Genomic DNA, 19,243 nt, shown 5'->3' with positions numbered 1-19,243 from the left:
ATAACTTGCAGATGGAAGATACGGAGGCTTAATGAGGACACAGGAGCAGTTTTTTAAAACCATGTGAGTAGTTGTTTTCAATGTGAGTAGTTTTTATTTCATGGGAGTATTTTTTTTACCATTTTCCTTTACAGAACTAAAAAAAAACTGAAAATATTTGTAGATTATGACACTATCAACAAATCTTCCAAGGGACTGTTACTAGTCTAAACTTGATATTTTGCAATACAGATATGTGCTGATAAGTTTTCGTATACAACACACTGCCATCAAATACTTTTTTTGGATGTATGTATGTATGTATGTATGTATGTATGTATGTATGTATGTATGTATGTATGTATGTATGTATGTATGTATGTGTGTATGTATGTATGTATGTATGTATGTATGTATGTATGAATGTATGTATGTGTATGTATGTATGTATGTATGTATGTATGTATGTATGTATGTATGTATGTGTGTATGTATGTATGTATGTATGTATGTATGTATGTAGGTATGTATGTATGTATATATGTATGTATGTATGTATACACTGTACATGTATGTATGTATGTATGTATGTATGTATGTATGTATGTATACATGTATGTATGCATGTATGTATGTATGTATGAATGTATGCATGTATGTATGTGTGTATGTATGTATGTATGTATGTATGTATGTATGTATGTATGCACACACGGGCCTAGTGCCCATTATTCCTCTCGTGGGGATTTATCGCAAAGCTTTTCTCAGCAATGCTGCCTTTACATTCTCTTTACATTTTCGATTTCCATTTTGGACACTAGTCGGCATAACTAACTAATATTGAGACACTATCCAGTCTTCCGTCTACAGATGACCTGTTGTTGGATTTTGTTGGTATTTCATTTTGATTTGATTTCAATTAAATGAGTCATGGTTTACAGCATTAGAAATTCTTCTTTCCTTTTGAAGTATTCGTCAAAGCAATTTTTTCCATATCTATATATTAAGAAACAAAAAAAAATGGTTTTGTAGTGCAAATGGATAAACGCCCCGGATTATACACGATGTACCCCCTAATTTGAAAATTAATAAAATGAAACTATGTGAAATGTGGAGCTTGTATAGTTAACATATTGCATAATTATCGGAAAATCATTCATTATGCAAATTAACCAAGCTACATCAACAAGGTTTGAAGTACACATCAGGACATATACTTCTTTAACATCAATGTATATACTAAATTATCTGAACTTTGAAGGTTACATTTTATAGATATACAGTATTATTGCATTTGAAAATTACACATCATAATAAAAAAACTACAAAACGTACATCAAACACGTGTGATTTGTTAACGTTGATGTATATATTAAGTGAAATTTTTAAGTTTGCATCCTTAAGATGTAGCCTAATTAGCGACAATATTTAATTATGCACAAAACTAATTAGCTAGCCAATTATTCAGTAAAACTAAAACCAATACCAACAGTCTTTGTAGGATATGTTCCAAATTGTCTGAAATTTGAAGTGTATTAAAATATAGCTCAATTACTGAAAATTCATTACTTATGCAAATTACGAATTGACACTTTTAAATTATTCCAATGAATTTTATTGGATATGTGTACATTGTTATGGTTGATATATGTACCAAATTATATGAAATTTGCAGCTTGCATTCCACGGATATGGCTTAATGTCATAAATTATGCACTTTATTAATTAAAATTAAATACTATGCGAACAGATTTTATACAACATGTACCCTTATTATGGTTGATGTATGTACCAAATGTTACAGAATTTGAAGTATGCATTCTTAAGATATTGCCTAATTACTGCTAATCATGCAAATTATTCATAATAACCCAACATCAACAAATTATGTATGACATATGACCTTTCTTATTGTTAAAACATTTACCAAATTTTGTTGAATTTGAAGAGTGCATTCATAACATATAGCCTAATTACTAAACAACATCAATTTTATGCAAATTACTAATTACTGTTTAATGGATGTTTACCAAAATGTAATCAGTTCTTGGGATTGGCATACAGATATATATTAGTAAGTTTCATTAGAGTAGGTGCAGTAGTTTTAAGATGTAATGTTCATAGAAATACAGACACATACATGCACACAGACAGACAGGCAAACAGACAGACAGACAGACAGACAGACAGACAGACAGACAGACAGACAGACAAATCATAACATAAGGTAAAAGCATACATACATACATACATACATACGTACGTACGTACGTACGTACGTACGTACGTACGCACGCACGCACACACACACACACACACACACACATACATACATACATACATACATACATACATACATACATACATACATACATAGAGTGAAATCCAAGAACTAGGCAAGGACTCGTTCTGTAATAAAATGACATCCATAGTTCCAAATCGAGCAGTATTTCCGATTTTATCCACCGTCCCGCAGTTCTGTAACCAACCCCGATGCACATACGCATTGTCAAGTTATGTCAATGAACAAATTCTATATGGAGACCTGCTTTATGGAGGAGTCACTTTGTAGTAAAGTGGTTATAGAGCATGTCTTTAGATTCATGGGTTTAAAGTGTTAGCTGACAGTGGAATCACGGATTACTGGTATGCGAACACTTTTATTTGTGTAAAAAGTGTCCCATTAACTGAAAAGGTGTCCGCTAAATGAAATTGAGAACACAGTTGAAACACTGGGTCCAAGCAAAACTAGTACTTACCCAAGAAAGTCAAAATCATGTTTGGAATGTGCGGACTGAATAAGTGCCCATAATCCCGTAATGAAATGTGATACCTGGATAAAGACAAATGGTGTCAATATATTTGGAATGGTAAACAATGAAGAGCAATACCTGAGCTATTATTCAAAGTTTGCTATCAAAGCAATACGAGATTGGCAGGCAATGTTAGAAATAATTGCATTAGTCTGAACGCACGTGGCAAAGTCTGTAACTGTGACAGTTATATTAACTCACAGGGCAAATTTAGCAATAATGACGGTTTTCAATTAGCTCATCAGCAAGCAAAGGTTTTGAAGTTTGCAGTAGCCTAAAATCACCAGCTAATTTACCAAATTTTAACAATAGTCTAAAAAACTCAAGAGTCAAAGTGTAAAAGGATGACAGTTAACTCACTGACAATGATATCAATAATGACAGTAGTTTCTACTTATACATGATCACAAAAGTCTTTACCCTAAAATCACCAAGCACAGTTAGTAGCTATAGTGTACCTTGTTATCCTACGGTAACTAACAAGCAGAACACAGCACAGACGCCAGTATTAAACTTAACAAGCAGAACACAGCACAGATGTCAGTAACTTAAGCTCTCCGTGCACAGTTTATGATATAAACGGTATTCTAACTCATCAATGAGTGATAACAGATGTTGATAATACAATAAACTTGCCAATGAAAACTTGTTGACTTGTACGTAGTAATTATCCAAATCTGTACTTGTTAATTCTTTGTCAATTCCTGCCATTGCATAGTATGCTGTAAAATACGCCTTCAACCATTTAATTTGGTATTCTTTGTCAGGATATAGAGAATAATCAATTGTGTGAACTCCTAAATATAGACAATATGAATAAGATTAGATACAACATTAATATATTGTTCCATTAACATACACACACACACCTACCACACAAAAACAGACAGAAAACAAACACATATATCCATCTTCTAGCCATCCATCAGTCTATCACATCCACACACACACACACACACACACACACACACATATATATATATATATATATATATATATATATATATATATATATATATATATATATATATATATATATATATATATATATATACAAGCCTGTTTCGTGAGTAAATCACTCGTCAGGATATATATATATATATATATATATATATATATATATATATATATATATATATATATATATATATATATATATATATATATATAACTCGGTGAGTATCAATCTGCTAAGACAGTGCTCTATACCGCAGTGGCAGAGCGTAATAGTTTTGGTAGTACTGGAACTCTTTCTTGGGTGTAACTCGGAGTTTCACGCATATTGCGATCATCAGACACCTGACACGTGTCTGATGATCGCAATATGCGTGAAACTCCGAGTTACACCCAAGAAAGAGTTCCAGTACTACCAAAACTATATATATATATATATATATATATATATGGACAGACACACACGTCCGTCTGTCAACCCATCAACCACTCCCTTCCTCCTACATACATACATACATACATACATACATACATACATACATACATACATACATACATACATACATAAACTAGCATGATACGTTTCTTTCTTGTAAAAGTAATCACCTTACCCACATAGTTTGCAAAATGGTTTCCTATGTCGCAGGCCTGATAGTTATATGCACTATACTCGTAGTCAATGAATGATATAGTATCTGAAAAATAAGCAATAACAGAATAAATGAAAACTTGAATCTTTTGAAAGAATAGATAATATTAATTTCCAACATTACGTACTATCTGTTAGGAAATATAACATGTAATGACACGATATAGACGTCGAAGTCATACACATTGATCAGTTGTACAGAACCTTTCGCACTGTTAAAGATCATCAGAACTGGATAAACTATATCTACTATCTTTGCTTATGTGTGAAACAGCATAGACCAAGTTTATTTTTGTTACTAAAACAGGTGTGCTAACAATTTATCATTATATGTACAAGAAATAATTTTCAAATAAACTAAACTGATAAATACAAAAGCAACTATGGTCCTTCCTCTTCGAATGTGTCACCATATTATCTTACGTGGCGACGTTTCAATATATGGCGGGGAGGGACAAGCGCATTGCATTTTCTTTTCATATTCACTGAGTTCAAACTGATAAATAGATAAATTAATTGTAGGATTGCAGTACAGGTTAGTTTTTTTATTTAAAATAGTATGTTGGCTTCTTCATCAAGCTATATAAACTGTGTATTCGTCACTTACCTGATTCTTTATCATAGATGATATTAACTAGTGCTAAATCATTGTGACAAAAAACTACAGGAGAATTTAGTGGTTTAAGAACACTTTCTAATTGGTCAATTTCCTTGCCTAGTTGTTCATGAGTGGGCATATCACTTGGAAATCTGTGAAATAGTTAGAAATACCAAATACTTTGGATTGCGAATTTCCTCATTTTGTATGAAAACACATATAAATGCGATCGGTGATATGTAAATCATGTTATTAATATAAATATCCTAAAATTCTAAGTCATACAATTTAGCCATATTTGTAGAAACGTTACAGTATACATAGCTTAACAAGTAAAATAAATTATAATCATTAATTCTTAAGTATCACTTCCTTCTACTTATCTAGATCTGCCTACCTGTTAGTTCTCATATTCATTGCAAAGTTGCATTCACCTACAACGATTTCGGTCCGAACCATAATACCACACTGACTTTGTTGAACGACATACGCCACGCTACGTTATTTTCAGTTTCATACAGTAACCATAAAGACCTTTGGCAAGAGCTACTTCTCTCATTTTGATTCTACATCTTGGAACAATCTTTGTTATCAATCTCCCCCACTCTCGTGACCCTCAGGCATCCTCCCGTCACTCTCCCGAGGCAGATCTATTTAAACATTACCCTCAATTTTATCAGTTTGCCCCAAATCCGGTGCCATGTACTCAAATTTTGTTCTTTCTAACAAGTATAATTATCCCCTAGAGCTACTCCTACTCTTAAATCTTTATCATAAATAATTGATATTCAAAAATTAACATACAAGACATTACCTGGCATTTTGCTCAGCGTCATCCAATTTCTTCGGTATTTTTTCTAGCCATTCTTTGAGAGTTTGAAAGAGCTTTGGTTCTGGTATTGGTTTGCCATCCGTTGGTTTTATAAGGTGTATCTTTGCCATTTTGTATGCTATCAATCTGTAAACCAAAAGAGTAATGGAGTAATAACTAATGCAAAGTGTGGTTTAAGAATACACTTTCGAAACATCATACAGATTAAGCTTTCACATTCACAGCCACGCAAAATGACTGTGCTATGGCGACAGTACGTTTTATAGCACACCGTTGTATCTTACACCTTTGGTTATAGGCTTATTGTCACGTGATATGGACTACTGACACATAGTGATCTCAATTTGCATAGAATGGGGCATTATTCTGATTCTATTTTCCCAAGGGCACTATTCATGTAACACAGGAATCCTGTCGGTGATTTACCTTGACTATTGAAAAAGAATATGTGCCTTGTGATAGCATATTAGTGTTATAAAACACTTATTGTCTGACCTTATTCGGGTACTAGTAGATGTCATATTAACCCTCCTGCTGTTATCTATTCTGCATTCAGCCTTAGGAAAGCAGCTTTGCATAACAACCATCGGAGTAATAGACGTTTACTAATGCCCTCATATTCAAGCAATAAGTGCATAATTATGTAATAAGATATGAAAGATATACTCACGGAAATATAAAGTCAGCTCTGACTGAGTCTGAATCAAGGGTATTTCCTGGCATGAATTGATAACATAATCCATTGTTAAAGATACAATATAATTCAGCACCACATTTAGCTTTAAATAAAACTTGAAATGTTTCAATCTCCTTGGCTCTGTCTACGGTCAATTCACTCCCTTCTCCATAGACTCGGACTAAGACCATATTGCGTTCATCGGCAGGTAAGTGACAGCCATAAATATTGTTTGAGAGACCCTCCGTGAATACCTTGGTAGGAAGACAACATGGTTCAATTAGACTAACACATTTTTTGCAAACCTAATTATTTTCCCATTTTATGATTCGTATATATGTGATTAAGTGATAGTGACCATTTTCGCGCAACTCAAAACGACATCAGATGCGCATGCGTACGTTTTCACATATTACTATGACGTCACTAGCTAAAGACGGCAACTTGCTGAGAAACATGCAAATTTTTAAATATCCTAAATTGCTGACATTGCGTAATATATCGCTCACATAACTTGTCTCAATATACATATGTAATTTTGATATTGCCTCAGATGGCTAGATGAGAATAGAAATACCTATCAGATCTTGAAGCCTTATTATACACTGCTAATATATGCAACAATGTTACAAATCATTGAAATTGCAATTTTTACCAAATTTCCAATGACTTTAGCAATCTACCTGATGGCAACACTAATTGTAAAACATATCCCATTAAATTAAGTTGTGCAACTTGATTCATTACATTTTTGTAGATTAAACCAGTGGAATCGTCATGAAATGATGAATGACTTGTAATCGCAGACAAATTGCGAGCGTGCAGGTGTTTAAATTTGTGGTTGTGAGGTTTGGGGCACATACATTGATGCACAGATATTCTCATTGTTAGTTTGTGTTTACTGTTGGTAACAAACATTCGATCTTTGAAAGTGTGTGACCGTCCGACATGTCGCCATTATTAGGGTGGTTGTTGTCTGTCTTTGAATGATAGTGTTCTTTTTGTACGAATGACCTCTCACTGTTGACCAACATTATGCACTTTGGAGGTAAAACATACATATAGTTTGTCGGTGTGTCCAATAACACACCGTCCTTTCTTATCGCGTTATTCATTAAAATCATGGTCGGCGTTGTCTGTCGGCTACAAACATGAAACATGTGTACGTATTAACGAAAATACGTATTGTTTTCAGCCGTAAGCCATGATTGTTGGTAACGAATGCCCTTTGTGTCACGCCTTCTGCTTTGTGTCCTTTCGACATACTATGGTTAAGGTCACAGCCATTATGCGGTGCAGAGTATAACAATCTGCCTAGTTTTTGAAGGTGCTGTGCACACTCGTTTCACTCACTGAATTGTAATCATGGCGACCCCAGCTAAATCTTCACTTGAGTGTATAGCAAACTTTCATATACTACCAAATACTATGCTATATGGCACAATTATATCTAACGGTTCACAGCACATACATATATACAGTCGTGCTAACACCTTAGTCGGTTACCTACACCACGTCACCAACACTGACCCACCTTAAATTGGATACTATCAGTCTTCCAGTCTGGTCTGACATGTTTCATGATAGCCAAGGCCCCAACTGTTGGATTATCATTGTCAACCGATATATTTAAAGTGCTTATTCCGGTGAAAGTCGTCATAGTGGCACTGAAAGTGGTTGTTAGGAGTAAAAAACACGCCCTCTAACACAATGAAATAGTCTGCTGTCATGCAGGAACAACTATTTATTTATTTCGCCTAAGGTAAGGAATACTGCAGTCATGTAAAATGTGACCCGATTTCATTCTATAAATAGTGGCCCTCCAGCAATTTCCCTTCTCTAAAATATGATCTCCCCTTATTCAAATATATATATTTTTAAATGGCACAAAGTGCGGCCAGAAGAGAAAAATGGGAGAAGATCAGTCTCAGTATCAATGGTGAGGACGCCACCACACGACATATTTACCAAAAGTTTCGGTTTGAATTAAAATCGTTTGTTGGACTTCACCGGCTGCAGTTCAATTAATGTCTGTCTCTCTGTCTGTCTGTCCCAAACTCTGATAATACAATTTGATGCCGGTACGTGTCTAACGGAAGATGCTGCAAGTTGTCTGTCACCAAACATCTAACGTCGATAGTGCTACATCTCATTTTGAAGCCGTACTTCAGACTAAACGTTAACATTGAATCCGAAGAGAAATTCGCTCTTTTGCCAAGTCTATTTAAGATGTGTGATCCTACATTGAATCAGCTACACGTTTTTTTTTCAAAGCAACGAACGGTCGTGGCCACCAAGAAAATACTGGAATGCATTCTTTGTAAATAATTATGATTTATTTTAGTCAGCTAGTTTGTGCAATAGGTGTTGCAACCACGTATTATTAAAGGTTGTATTTACATAGTTCGAAATTTACTTTTAAGAGCCTTCAGTAATTACAAGGGTGGAGGACCTGGATAATTAGGGGGCGAGTCACTTATTACAAATGGTTCCTCGGGAAGGGTCATATTTTAGGGGGGGGGGAATCACATTTACTTTGATTCATTTTTTATGTAACTTTGCATTATATTAGTAATTTTGGCAAGATCCCACTGCTGTCGCCAGTTCCAAATCCTATGGCCACCACATCCGACCACTGCCACCATTGTAAAGTAAACATAACATATCAGTGAAATGCCGTGAGTTAACTGTTAGTTGTGGTGTGAGGAGAAGAACAGGTGTCACAGTACTAAAGGTGAAACAGCATGCCAAGATATTGGGATAATGAGGCGAATTGGATATATTGACCACGGTCCTGAGGTTGTCAGTTGTGTACCCACCTCTGAGTTCTGGTCTTCAACTCAGTCAAATAGATCCAAACACAGTCATTGATTTAATACAAACACAAACTCACAGCGGTGGTAATGGAGGGAAACATAGGGAAGCAAACAAAATGCCTTTATGAACTTTCAATGTGGTGGGATCTTACAACTGACAAATTCTCCTTCTCTAGTGGGGTGTTAGAACATGTTTTTCATTGACATATTTGAACATGAACAAAGTGAGAGTCATATTTTAGGGAATGGAGAATGGAGGGAGGGCCACTTTTAACATGACGGACTAGGAGGAGGGTCACATCATATGCCACAGATCGGACTTGATTTCCCACGGTACTTCCCCCTTGTAATTACTGAAGTCTTCCTTAGTGGTCGCAGTGGCCTTTCAGTTCTTTTCCCTTCCCGTTCTTTTTTCTTTCCTTGTATCTACATAATGCCAAAGCAATATTTTTCTATCGTCAAGACAATTAGTGCCAAGGTTCGTCGTCTACGACGTAAAATATCACCTTTTAATTCGACAAATGTCCTTCAAGATGCATTTTCTGGAGAATATGAACGGTACAAATAATTGTGAAGGAATAGCATGAATTTCTCTGAGTGTAGGAGACGAAGTCTGCCACGCAGATAGTCTGCCGTAGTCTAAGTATTTACTTCGACTACAGTGAAAACAAAAAGTCATGATATACCACAGGAGTTTTGTAACTGGAACGTTGGGTGTTTTTTTGTTTTGTTTTGTTTTTTGGTTTTAGAATGTTTTGTTAGATGTCCATTGCCCATTATTCCTCTCATGGGGACTAATGGCAAAGCTTTACTCAGCAAAACAGCCATTGTCTTAGCGTACAGTTTCGATTTCAATGTTGGACTAGTCTGTATAATTAACTAATATAGAGACACTATCCAGTCTTCTGTCCTCAGATGACCTGTTTTTGGATTTTGATGGTATTTCGTGTTCTTTTGATTTCAATAAAGTGTGTCGTGATTTACAGCATCAGAAATTCTTCTTTCCTTCTAAAGTATTCGTCAAAGCGATTTTTCCCAAATCTGTATGTTAAAAAACACAAACAATAATTGTATCATTGGTGTGCAGCACAAAAGGCGAGTTGAAAATGATATAACTAACTAACTAATCACCAAATTTAAACTGAATGCCTTCCGCAAGAACAAAACCATAGATGTGTAGTTGAGTTATTGTATACTTTTATAGAATTTGATTATTTAACAAAATTTGATTTGTAAACCTTGATATTTTTCACAAAAGACGTATTTTCAGTGTGTCTTACACACATTACATGTATTTGCATGCACAATTTGGAGCTATAGCTTTTACACACGATGTCTTAATTTGAAAATTAATTATATGAAACTATATGAAATTTTGACCTTGTATAGTTAACGTACATATTGCCTAATTATCGAAAAATCATTAATTAAGCAAATTAACCAAACTACAACATCAACACATTTTAAACTTACTAAATGATATGAATTTTAAAGGTTTCATTTTAAGGATATTACTAATTATCACAAATTATTCTATTTGCAAATTACACATCACAGTGAAAAATTACCCAAACGTACATCACACACGTGTTATGCATTATGGTTGATGCACAAAGTTAAATTATTTTTTACAGTTTCCATTCTTAAGATATCGGCTATTAAATTAGCGAAAACCATTAATTATGCAAGTTACGCATTCAAACTTAAAAACTATACCAACGAGCTTTATAGGGAATTTGTGCATTGTTATGATTGATACGTTTACCAAATTATATGAAACTTGAAGCTTACTTTCTGTAGATATGGCTTAATTATCAAATGTCATTAATTACACAGTTTACTAATTAAAACTAAATACTAAGCCAACAGAATTTATAGGATATGTGTCCCTATTTTGGTTGGTTTATGTACCAAATGTTGCAGAATTCGAATATCATTTTTAAGATATAGTCAAAATACTGCAAGCCATTAATTAGGCAAATTACTCATTAACTCTGTAAGGGTTATCAACAAAACTCTATACAACATGTGAGTTTTCTTATTGTTAAAGCTTTCACCAAATTATGTGAATTTGAAGTGTGTATTCTTAAGATATAGCCTAATTACTAACCAACATAAATTGTGCAAATGACTAATTAATGTTCATGGGCAGTACGTTTCATTACATTCGGTGCAGCAGTTTTTGAGCTATCGTTTCGACAGAAAGACAAACAAAAAAACAGACAGACAGACAGACAGACAGACAGACAGACAGACAGACAGACAGACAAACAGACAGGTAGTCAGACAGGTAGTCAGGCAAGCAGACAGACAGACAGACAGACAGACAGACAGACAGACAGACAGACAGACAGACAGACAGACAGACAGACAGACAGACAGACAGACAGCATATGAATACAAACCAAAATGGAATATCATTGACGTCAAAGGTGCAGAATTTATGATGAATATCTAGTACTTACCCAAGAAAGTCAAAATCAAGTTTGGAATGTGCGGACTGAATAAGTGCCCATAATCCCGAAATGAAATGTGATGCCTGTTTAAAAAGACAAATGATGTGATTTGGAATAGTGAATTTGAAATAATGGAGAGCAATATGTCAGATTTTAAACAAATTTTGAAATCAAAGGCAAAGTTAGAAATACCGGTAGTTGCATTTGTCTAAACGAGCAAAGCAAAGTCTGTAACTTTGACAGTTATATTAACCCACAAAGCATACTTAAGTTAATAATAATGACAGTATTCTAAGCTCACCACGTAAACGTTTGGAAGTGTTAGCAGAAGCCTAAAATCACCAGGTAAAGTTAGCAAATGTCAACATACAATAGTCTAAAATCATTAGGCAAAATCTAAAAAGATGACAGTTAATTCACCAGACAATGATGCCAATAATGGCAATAGTTTCAACTTACAGGATCACCAAAGAGTCTTTAGCCTAAGCATAGTTAGTAGCTATAGCGTACCTTGTTATCACAACTCACTGGCTAAAGACAGCACAGACGTAAGTAAACTTTAACTCGCCATGCAAATTTGGCGATATCAACGGTATTCAAACTCAATGAGAGATAAAAATGTTGACAATAATTAAAACTTGCCAAACAAAACTTGTTGACTTGTGCGTAGTAATTATCCAAATCTGTACTTGTTAATTCTTTGTCAATTCCTGCCATTGCATAGTATGCTGTAAAATACGTCTTCAACCATTTTATTTGGTATTCTTTGTCAGGGTACAGAGAATAATCCATTGTGTGAATTCCTAAATATAGAGAACAATATGAATGAGATTACAGACAGACAGACAGACAGACAGACAGACAGACAGACAGACAGACAGACAGACAGACAGACAGACAGACAGACAGACAGACCATTTTTATGTGACCTGGGAAACTCATTTAAAACTTACATTTACGTTAGCTTTTGGAAGCTTGGGAGTAAATACCTCAAAGGCTATGAATAACCTAAACGTTGCCTTAATAGAAGCAAAAAACTGCAGATCTGCCAGGGGAAAACCCCAAGGACTCCCTAACCCCCAGAGGTCACTCATGCATTCAACCAACAATCAGATGCACCAACAACCTTTTTACTGTCATAATGGTATTAAACTTTTCTTAAGTATTTTCACCCTATTCTAATTTGAGATAATATTGTCTTTTAAAGATGTGACATGTTTTCCAAGATAGTCTAAAATTGCCTTAAACTCCAAATCTCCCCTACCAATGATACTACCATTGGATGTGCTGACCTTTACTACATGTATATGATGATGCCATTTAACTTTTTAAGGACATATTTCAACCCTATGTAAGTTATAAAGAATAGTTTCTGATACTTGATGGTGCTGTCTTGTAAAGAATGGAATAAGTTATTGCTTGAACGGGTCTGAATGGCCTAATTATTGCCTTTAAGAGTGAAAATCCCCCAGGGCTTCTAGAGGGAGACCCCCTCGGACCCCCCCCCCCCTCCAACCCACATGAGATGGACATATCCCAGTCTCAAGCTCTTCCCCTCTTAAATGCTATCAAAGTATATTTCAAAAGTATTTCAACCCTATGTAGTAGCTTTTTACATGTTGGTGCTGTCTTGTTCAACTAGGAAATCATTTTCTGACGATGTCTGAATATTCTCAAAATTGACTTTTCAGAGTTGAAAACCTCTGGGCTTCTAAGGGGAAACCCCCTAGGACACCCATAAGAGATGTATATTTTCCCTTCTCAAGCTTTCCCCCTACCTTTCACTGTCAAGATGCCCTTAAACTCCTTTTGGGATATATTTAACCTGTGTAGTCAATAATTATAATTATAATAGTGCTAACCCAGGATCTCATAAAGTAGATGCAAGACAGTCAAGCAGTCCAGACTTGGTCACGATCAAAAAATACGTCATGTGAATATTATATGTGGGGGATGGGGTCATCATGTTTTAGAATTAAGTGATAGGGGGGTCAGCCTGTTTTTTATTTACAGATAGGGGGGTCAGTGACGTTTTGTCGGCCCTATTTAAGAATCCACCGGAGAAACTGACCGGTCCCTAATTTTGACACATCAAAAATGGTATGATAGGTTGCTTCCTCGTAAAATTAAACATCTTACCGGCATATTTTGCAAAATGGTTTCCTATGTCGAAGGCCTGGTAGTTATATGCACTATACTCGTAGTCAATGAATGATATAGTTTCTGCAAAACAAACAATAACTGAATTACTGAAAACAAAATCTATTAAAATTTCCAACACTGTGTACTATCTGTTCGGACATCTAACATATGTTATGTGATGACACGATGAATACGTCTACATCATACACATTGATCAGTTGTACGGAATTTTCAGTTTGCAAGTCTATTTTGCAACTCAAACAGGTATACAAACAATATGTGTACAGGAAATAATTTTCAAATAAATTAAACTGAGAAATACAAACACCACAATGCTACATCTAGTCTGCGCATGTGTCACCATACTATCGTATGTGGCGACGTATTTCAATATATGCGGAAAGGATAGACGCATTGCATTTTGGTTAACGTATTCACTGAGTACAAATTAGTAAATAGTGGAATTGCAGTACTATGACAGAATCCCAGGGCCTCGCAATTGGTGGTAGGGCATACAGAAGTTATTCTCAAGAGTGATTTGGTTTATTCGCTATCGCTCGTGAAAAGACAGCAGAATAAACCGAATCACGCACGAGTAATTAACTTCTGTATACCCTACCATCCATTGTGAGGCCGTGGGGTTCTGTAATTTTTACATATGTACCGTTTGGTGTATATATGTAAAAAAAAATAACAGGAGAGGACGAACATCACTGCTATGCTATGCGTGCGTAATGATTTCGGTCACCCAACAGCAACATCAGCTGTAACTTTTTGACCCTGTGTCCTTTTGTTATGCAATTTTTCTGGTTACCGTTGTAAAAAGTAAGTTCGTCGATGTTTGCGAGAGAATAACGGGCATATTTCTGAATTAACTCGCGTATGTGCATTGAAACAAATGCAATTACTTGCTTATTTTTATCAGGAATTGGTTTTGCATTAGGATCTATTTTATCTCAATTTATCTCATGTGCATAGCCAACAGTGAAAATACCGGTTTTATTTCTGACTGTACATGGACATACACAGTGGTACATATGTAATAAAGGTTAGTATCTTTCATTTTAAATAAGTTGTTGGCTTGTTCTTCAAACTATATAAACTTTTTAGTTGCCACTTACCCGATTCTTTATCATAGATGATATTGACTAGCGCTAAATCATTGTGACAAAAAACTACAGGAGAATTTAGTGGTTTAAGAACACTTTCTAATTGGTCAATTTCCTTGCCTAGTTGTTCATGAGTTGGCATGTCTTTTTGAAACCTGTGAAATAGTTAGAAATACCAAATATTTTGCATTGCGAATTACCTTTTTTTGTATGAAAACACTGTATTATGTAAATGTGATAGGTAATATGTAAATCATGTCATTAATATAAATAAATTTTTGTCACAGGATGTTTGTGGACACTTCACAGTATACACAGCCTAACAGTCAAGTAAAATATAATCACTTCCTACTCCTTACTAGTATCTAAATCTGCCTACCTAGTTCATTCATGTACGTGCCACATACAATTCCGTTCTTGACCTTGCCTCACTGACTTTCTTCAACGAAATACTCCACTAAGACAACTTCGTCCCTCCTGTTATTTTCATCTTCTTTGTGTTGCTATAGTAACTACAAAGACCTTTCGCTAGAGCTATTTCTCTCATTTTGGCTCTACATCTTGGAACAATTTGGGGGTTTTTCAATCTCTCCCACACTCATGAGTGTCTGGCATCCTCCCGTCACTCTCCTGAGGCCGAAATATTTAAACATTACCTTCAACTGTATCAGTTTCGCAAATCCAGTATTATGATGTACTGATTTTTCTTTGCAGTACAATTATCCCCTAGAGCTACTCCTATATAGTGTAATCTTAAATCTTAATCATAAATAATTATTGGTATTCAAAATTAACATACAAGACATTACCTGGCATTTTTCTCAGCGTCATCCAATTTCTTCGGTATTTTTTCTAGCCATCCCCTGAGAGTTGGAAAGAGACTTGGTTCTGGTATTGGTTTTCCATCAATTGATTTTATTAAGTGCATCTTTGCCATCTTGTGTGCTATCAATCTGAAAACGAAAACAATTATCGAATAACAGCTAATGTAAAGTGTGGTTTAGGTACGGTGTCACACGGTATGGGCTACTGACACAGATTGACCTCAATTTGCATAAAATGGGGCATTATTCAGATTCTATTTTCCCATTAACATGAGAGTCCTGTCGGTGATTTCATTTGTCTATTGAAAGAAACCCTGCCTTGTCATATGTGTTATAAAAACATTTGTCTGACCTTATTCGGGTACTAGTAGATGTCATATTACCCCCCCCCCCCCGCCCTCATATCCAAGCATAATTTATATATAAGATATGTAAGATATACTCACGGAAATATAAAGTCAGCTCTGACTGAGTCTGAATCAAGGATATTTCCTGGCATAAACTGATAACATAATCCATTGTTAAAGATACAATATAATTCAGCACCACATTTAGCTTTAAATAAAACTTGGAATGTTTCAATCTCCTTGGCTTTGTCTATCGTCAATTCACTCCCTTCTCCATAGACTCGGAGTAAGACCATATTGCGTTCATCGGCAGGTAAGTGACAGCCATATATCTTGTTTGAGAGACCCTCAGTGAATACCTTGGTAGGAAGACAATGTGGTTCAATTAGATTGACACATTTGTAGCAAACATAATTCTGATTTGTATAGACGTGATTAAATGGAAGTAACCATTTTCGCGCAACTCGAAATGACATATGCGCATGCGTACGTTTTCACATATGACTGACGTCACTGGCTAAAGACACTGACTTGCTGAAAAATATGCAAATTGTTAAATATCATTGTATAATATATATTGCTTATATTACACAATGTCATTGCGTAATATATCACTCACATTACTTGTCTCAATATACATAATTATGTAATTTTGATATTGATTCAGATGACAAAATAAGACACAGACACCCCTCAGCTCTGGAAGCCTTATTATACACCAGTCTGGTAATATATGGGACAGTGTCACAATTCCCCCACATTGCGATTTTACAAAATTTCCAAAGAATTTAGCAATCTAGCTGATGATAACATTACATGTAAAACAATATACATACATACATACATACATACATACATACATACATACATACATGCATACATACATACATACATGTACATGTACATACATACATACATACATGCATGCATGCATGCATACATACATACATACATACATACATACATACATACATACATACATACATACATACATACATACATACATACATACCTCGTGAAATTAAGATGTGCAACTTGATTGTTTATAGATTAATAAACAATGACATTGCAATGAAATGGGAAATAACGTGCAAATCGTAGTCAAAATGCAAGTGTACATGTGTTTAGATTTTTGGTGGTGGGGTTTGAGACACGTTCACTGATGCACATATATTCTCATTGTTAGTTTGTGCACAGACAACTTACTTGTCTGTGGTTTGTGTTTACTACCGGTAACAAACGTACATTCTTTGACACTGTTTGACTGATATGCCGCCATTTTTAGGGTAGTTGCTGTATGTCTGTGAATGGTGATGTCCTTTCTATACAAATGACCATGACCTCTTACTCTTGGCTAACAATGAGCACGTTGGGTGTATAAAATCACTCATATACTATAGTCTATTGGTGTATCCGATAAAACACCTTCCTTTCTTATCGCGTTTTTCATTGAAATCATGGTCGGACTTGTTTGTCGCTACAAACACGTGTATTAACGAATATAACATAGGCACAGCTCCACTGTCTATGAAAATACGTCTTGTTTCAGCCGTAATGCACGACAGTTTGTATCAAATGCCTTTGTGTCACGCCTAGTGATTTGTTTCCCGTCGACGATTCAGGTCACAGCTGTTCTGCGGTGCAGAGTTTAACAATCTACCTAGTTTTTGAAGGTGCTGTGCACACTCGTTTCACTCACTGAATTTGTAATCACTGTGACTCCAGCTAAATCTTTACAGTAGTGTGTAGCAAACTTTCATATACTGCCGAATACTATGCTATAAGGCACAGTTATATAAAACGGTACACTGCATATACATATAGAGTCGTGCTAACACCTTAATCGGTTACCTACACCACGTTGCCAACACTGACCCACCTTAAATTGGATACTATCAGTCTTCCAGTCTGGTCTGACATATTTCATGATAGCCAAGGCCCCAACCTTTGGATTATCATTATCAACCGAAATATCTACAGTTCTTGTCCCGGTGAAAGTCGTCATAGTAGCCTTGAAGGCGAGATTGTTAGGAATCCAGACACGCTCTCAAGAAAATGTTCACTATCAAGAGCAGCTATTTATTTCACCCAGGATAAGGGAGACTTCAGTAATTACAAGAAGGGGGGATAAAGCCTGGTCTGTTTTATAAAATGTCACTCCATTCAATTTTCTAAAAGAAGCCGTCCAGCATTTTTCTTTCTCTAAAATATGAACCTCTCCTTATTCAAACATTAAAAAAATGGCATAAAATGTTGTCGAACGAGACTGGGGACAAAATCCGTTTCAGACGGCAAGGACGCCATCACATGACGAAATTTCCCAAAGTTGTATGGCAACTAATAGTAAATAATTCCGGGCAGTTCAAATAAGTGTAAAGTACTAAAGCAACCGAAAAACTTTCTTCCATTTAGGCCCTTAGGTAAATCTTATCTTATCGTATCTTATCTTATCGTATCTTATCTTATCTTATCTTATCTTATCTTATGTACTGTCCTCAGCTTGGTAAAGGTCGCCCACTCGGTGACAGTCCGCACATGAGTGACGGTAAACCCACGCCCTCTCGGACAAAAAATAGTTAACTTTCGTTTTATACATACATTACTCCAAATTGCTCAAAATATAATAAACGGAGGACAAAATATATTAAGTAAAAGATGATTGTGTTTTATGTCCATTTGAGAATCCTATACAAATTTATTATGTGGCTATCAATTTCGCTTAAAATAGGAAAACCACTCAAGGAAATAACAGTATTTTTTTCAAATTGGGAGTCTGTAAAGTCATTTCATGATTTCACATAACTCGATTGCCAGCTGAGAAATCACCAAAATGAATTTTTTTTGTAGCTTTCTTCTTCTGTCAGCGATACCCTGTTGCATCATAGTTCTTAGCAGCCATAAATGTGGAATAGAAGAACATTATATAGTCATGATTCCTAACTATGTATTTCCTTCATATAAAATTCCGCTTAGTTATGAGTATGCATTTTTGATGTATTCAATATTTAATTAATGGCTTACGAGAACCAGAGCCGAACCCATATTGTT

General features: G+C 35.3%; 2 protein-coding genes across 2 annotated transcripts; both read right to left on the bottom strand.

The window, feature by feature from the left end:
• Window positions 1–914: 914 nt before the first annotated feature.
• On the bottom strand, window positions 915–8,161 carry LOC144448027 (ethanolamine kinase 1-like). Its single transcript, XM_078138176.1, has 8 exons — window positions 8,036–8,161; window positions 6,496–6,755; window positions 5,808–5,951; window positions 5,003–5,145; window positions 4,358–4,441; window positions 3,429–3,589; window positions 2,739–2,812; window positions 915–975 (listed from the first exon to the last, which is right to left on the bottom strand). The coding sequence occupies exons 1-8, from the start codon at window positions 8,159–8,161 to the stop codon at window positions 915–917; spliced, it is 1,053 nt and encodes a 350-aa protein (XP_077994302.1).
• A 2,136-nt stretch (window positions 8,162–10,297) lies between these two features.
• On the bottom strand, window positions 10,298–18,200 carry LOC144448026 (ethanolamine kinase 1-like). Its single transcript, XM_078138175.1, has 8 exons — window positions 18,075–18,200; window positions 16,295–16,554; window positions 15,834–15,977; window positions 15,037–15,179; window positions 13,913–13,996; window positions 12,416–12,576; window positions 11,783–11,856; window positions 10,298–10,358 (listed from the first exon to the last, which is right to left on the bottom strand). The coding sequence occupies exons 1-8, from the start codon at window positions 18,198–18,200 to the stop codon at window positions 10,298–10,300; spliced, it is 1,053 nt and encodes a 350-aa protein (XP_077994301.1).
• Window positions 18,201–19,243: the final 1,043 nt, after the last annotated feature.

The sequence above is a fragment of the Glandiceps talaboti genome, chromosome 17 (assembly GCF_964340395.1).
Source record: "Glandiceps talaboti chromosome 17, keGlaTala1.1, whole genome shotgun sequence".
NCBI classification, from domain to species: Eukaryota; Metazoa; Hemichordata; class Enteropneusta; family Spengelidae; genus Glandiceps; species Glandiceps talaboti.
This window is presented reverse-complemented; position numbering and strand designations above follow the sequence as displayed.

Bases quoted from the DNA above. Each gene is read 5' to 3' on its own strand.
- LOC144448026 (XM_078138175.1), bottom strand. From the start codon at position 18,200: ATGACGACTTTCACCGGGACAAGAACTGTAGATATTTCGGTTGATAAT. The intron at 15,978-16,294 runs GTGAGTATATCT...TTTCGTTTTCAG, and splicing joins AGAGCTGACTTTATATTTCC to ATTGATAGCACACAAGATGG. The intron at 13,997-15,036 runs GTAAGTGGCAAC...TTTGTTTTGCAG, and splicing joins CATCTATGATAAAGAATCGG to AAACTATATCATTCATTGAC.
- LOC144448027 (XM_078138176.1), bottom strand. From the start codon at position 8,161: ATGACGACTTTCACCGGAATAAGCACTTTAAATATATCGGTTGACAAT. The intron at 4,442-5,002 runs GTAAGTGACGAA...CTTATTTTTCAG, and splicing joins CATCTATGATAAAGAATCAG to ATACTATATCATTCATTGAC. The intron at 2,813-3,428 runs GCAAGTTTATTG...GTCTTTATCCAG, and splicing joins AAGTCAACAAGTTTTCATTG to GTATCACATTTCATTACGGG.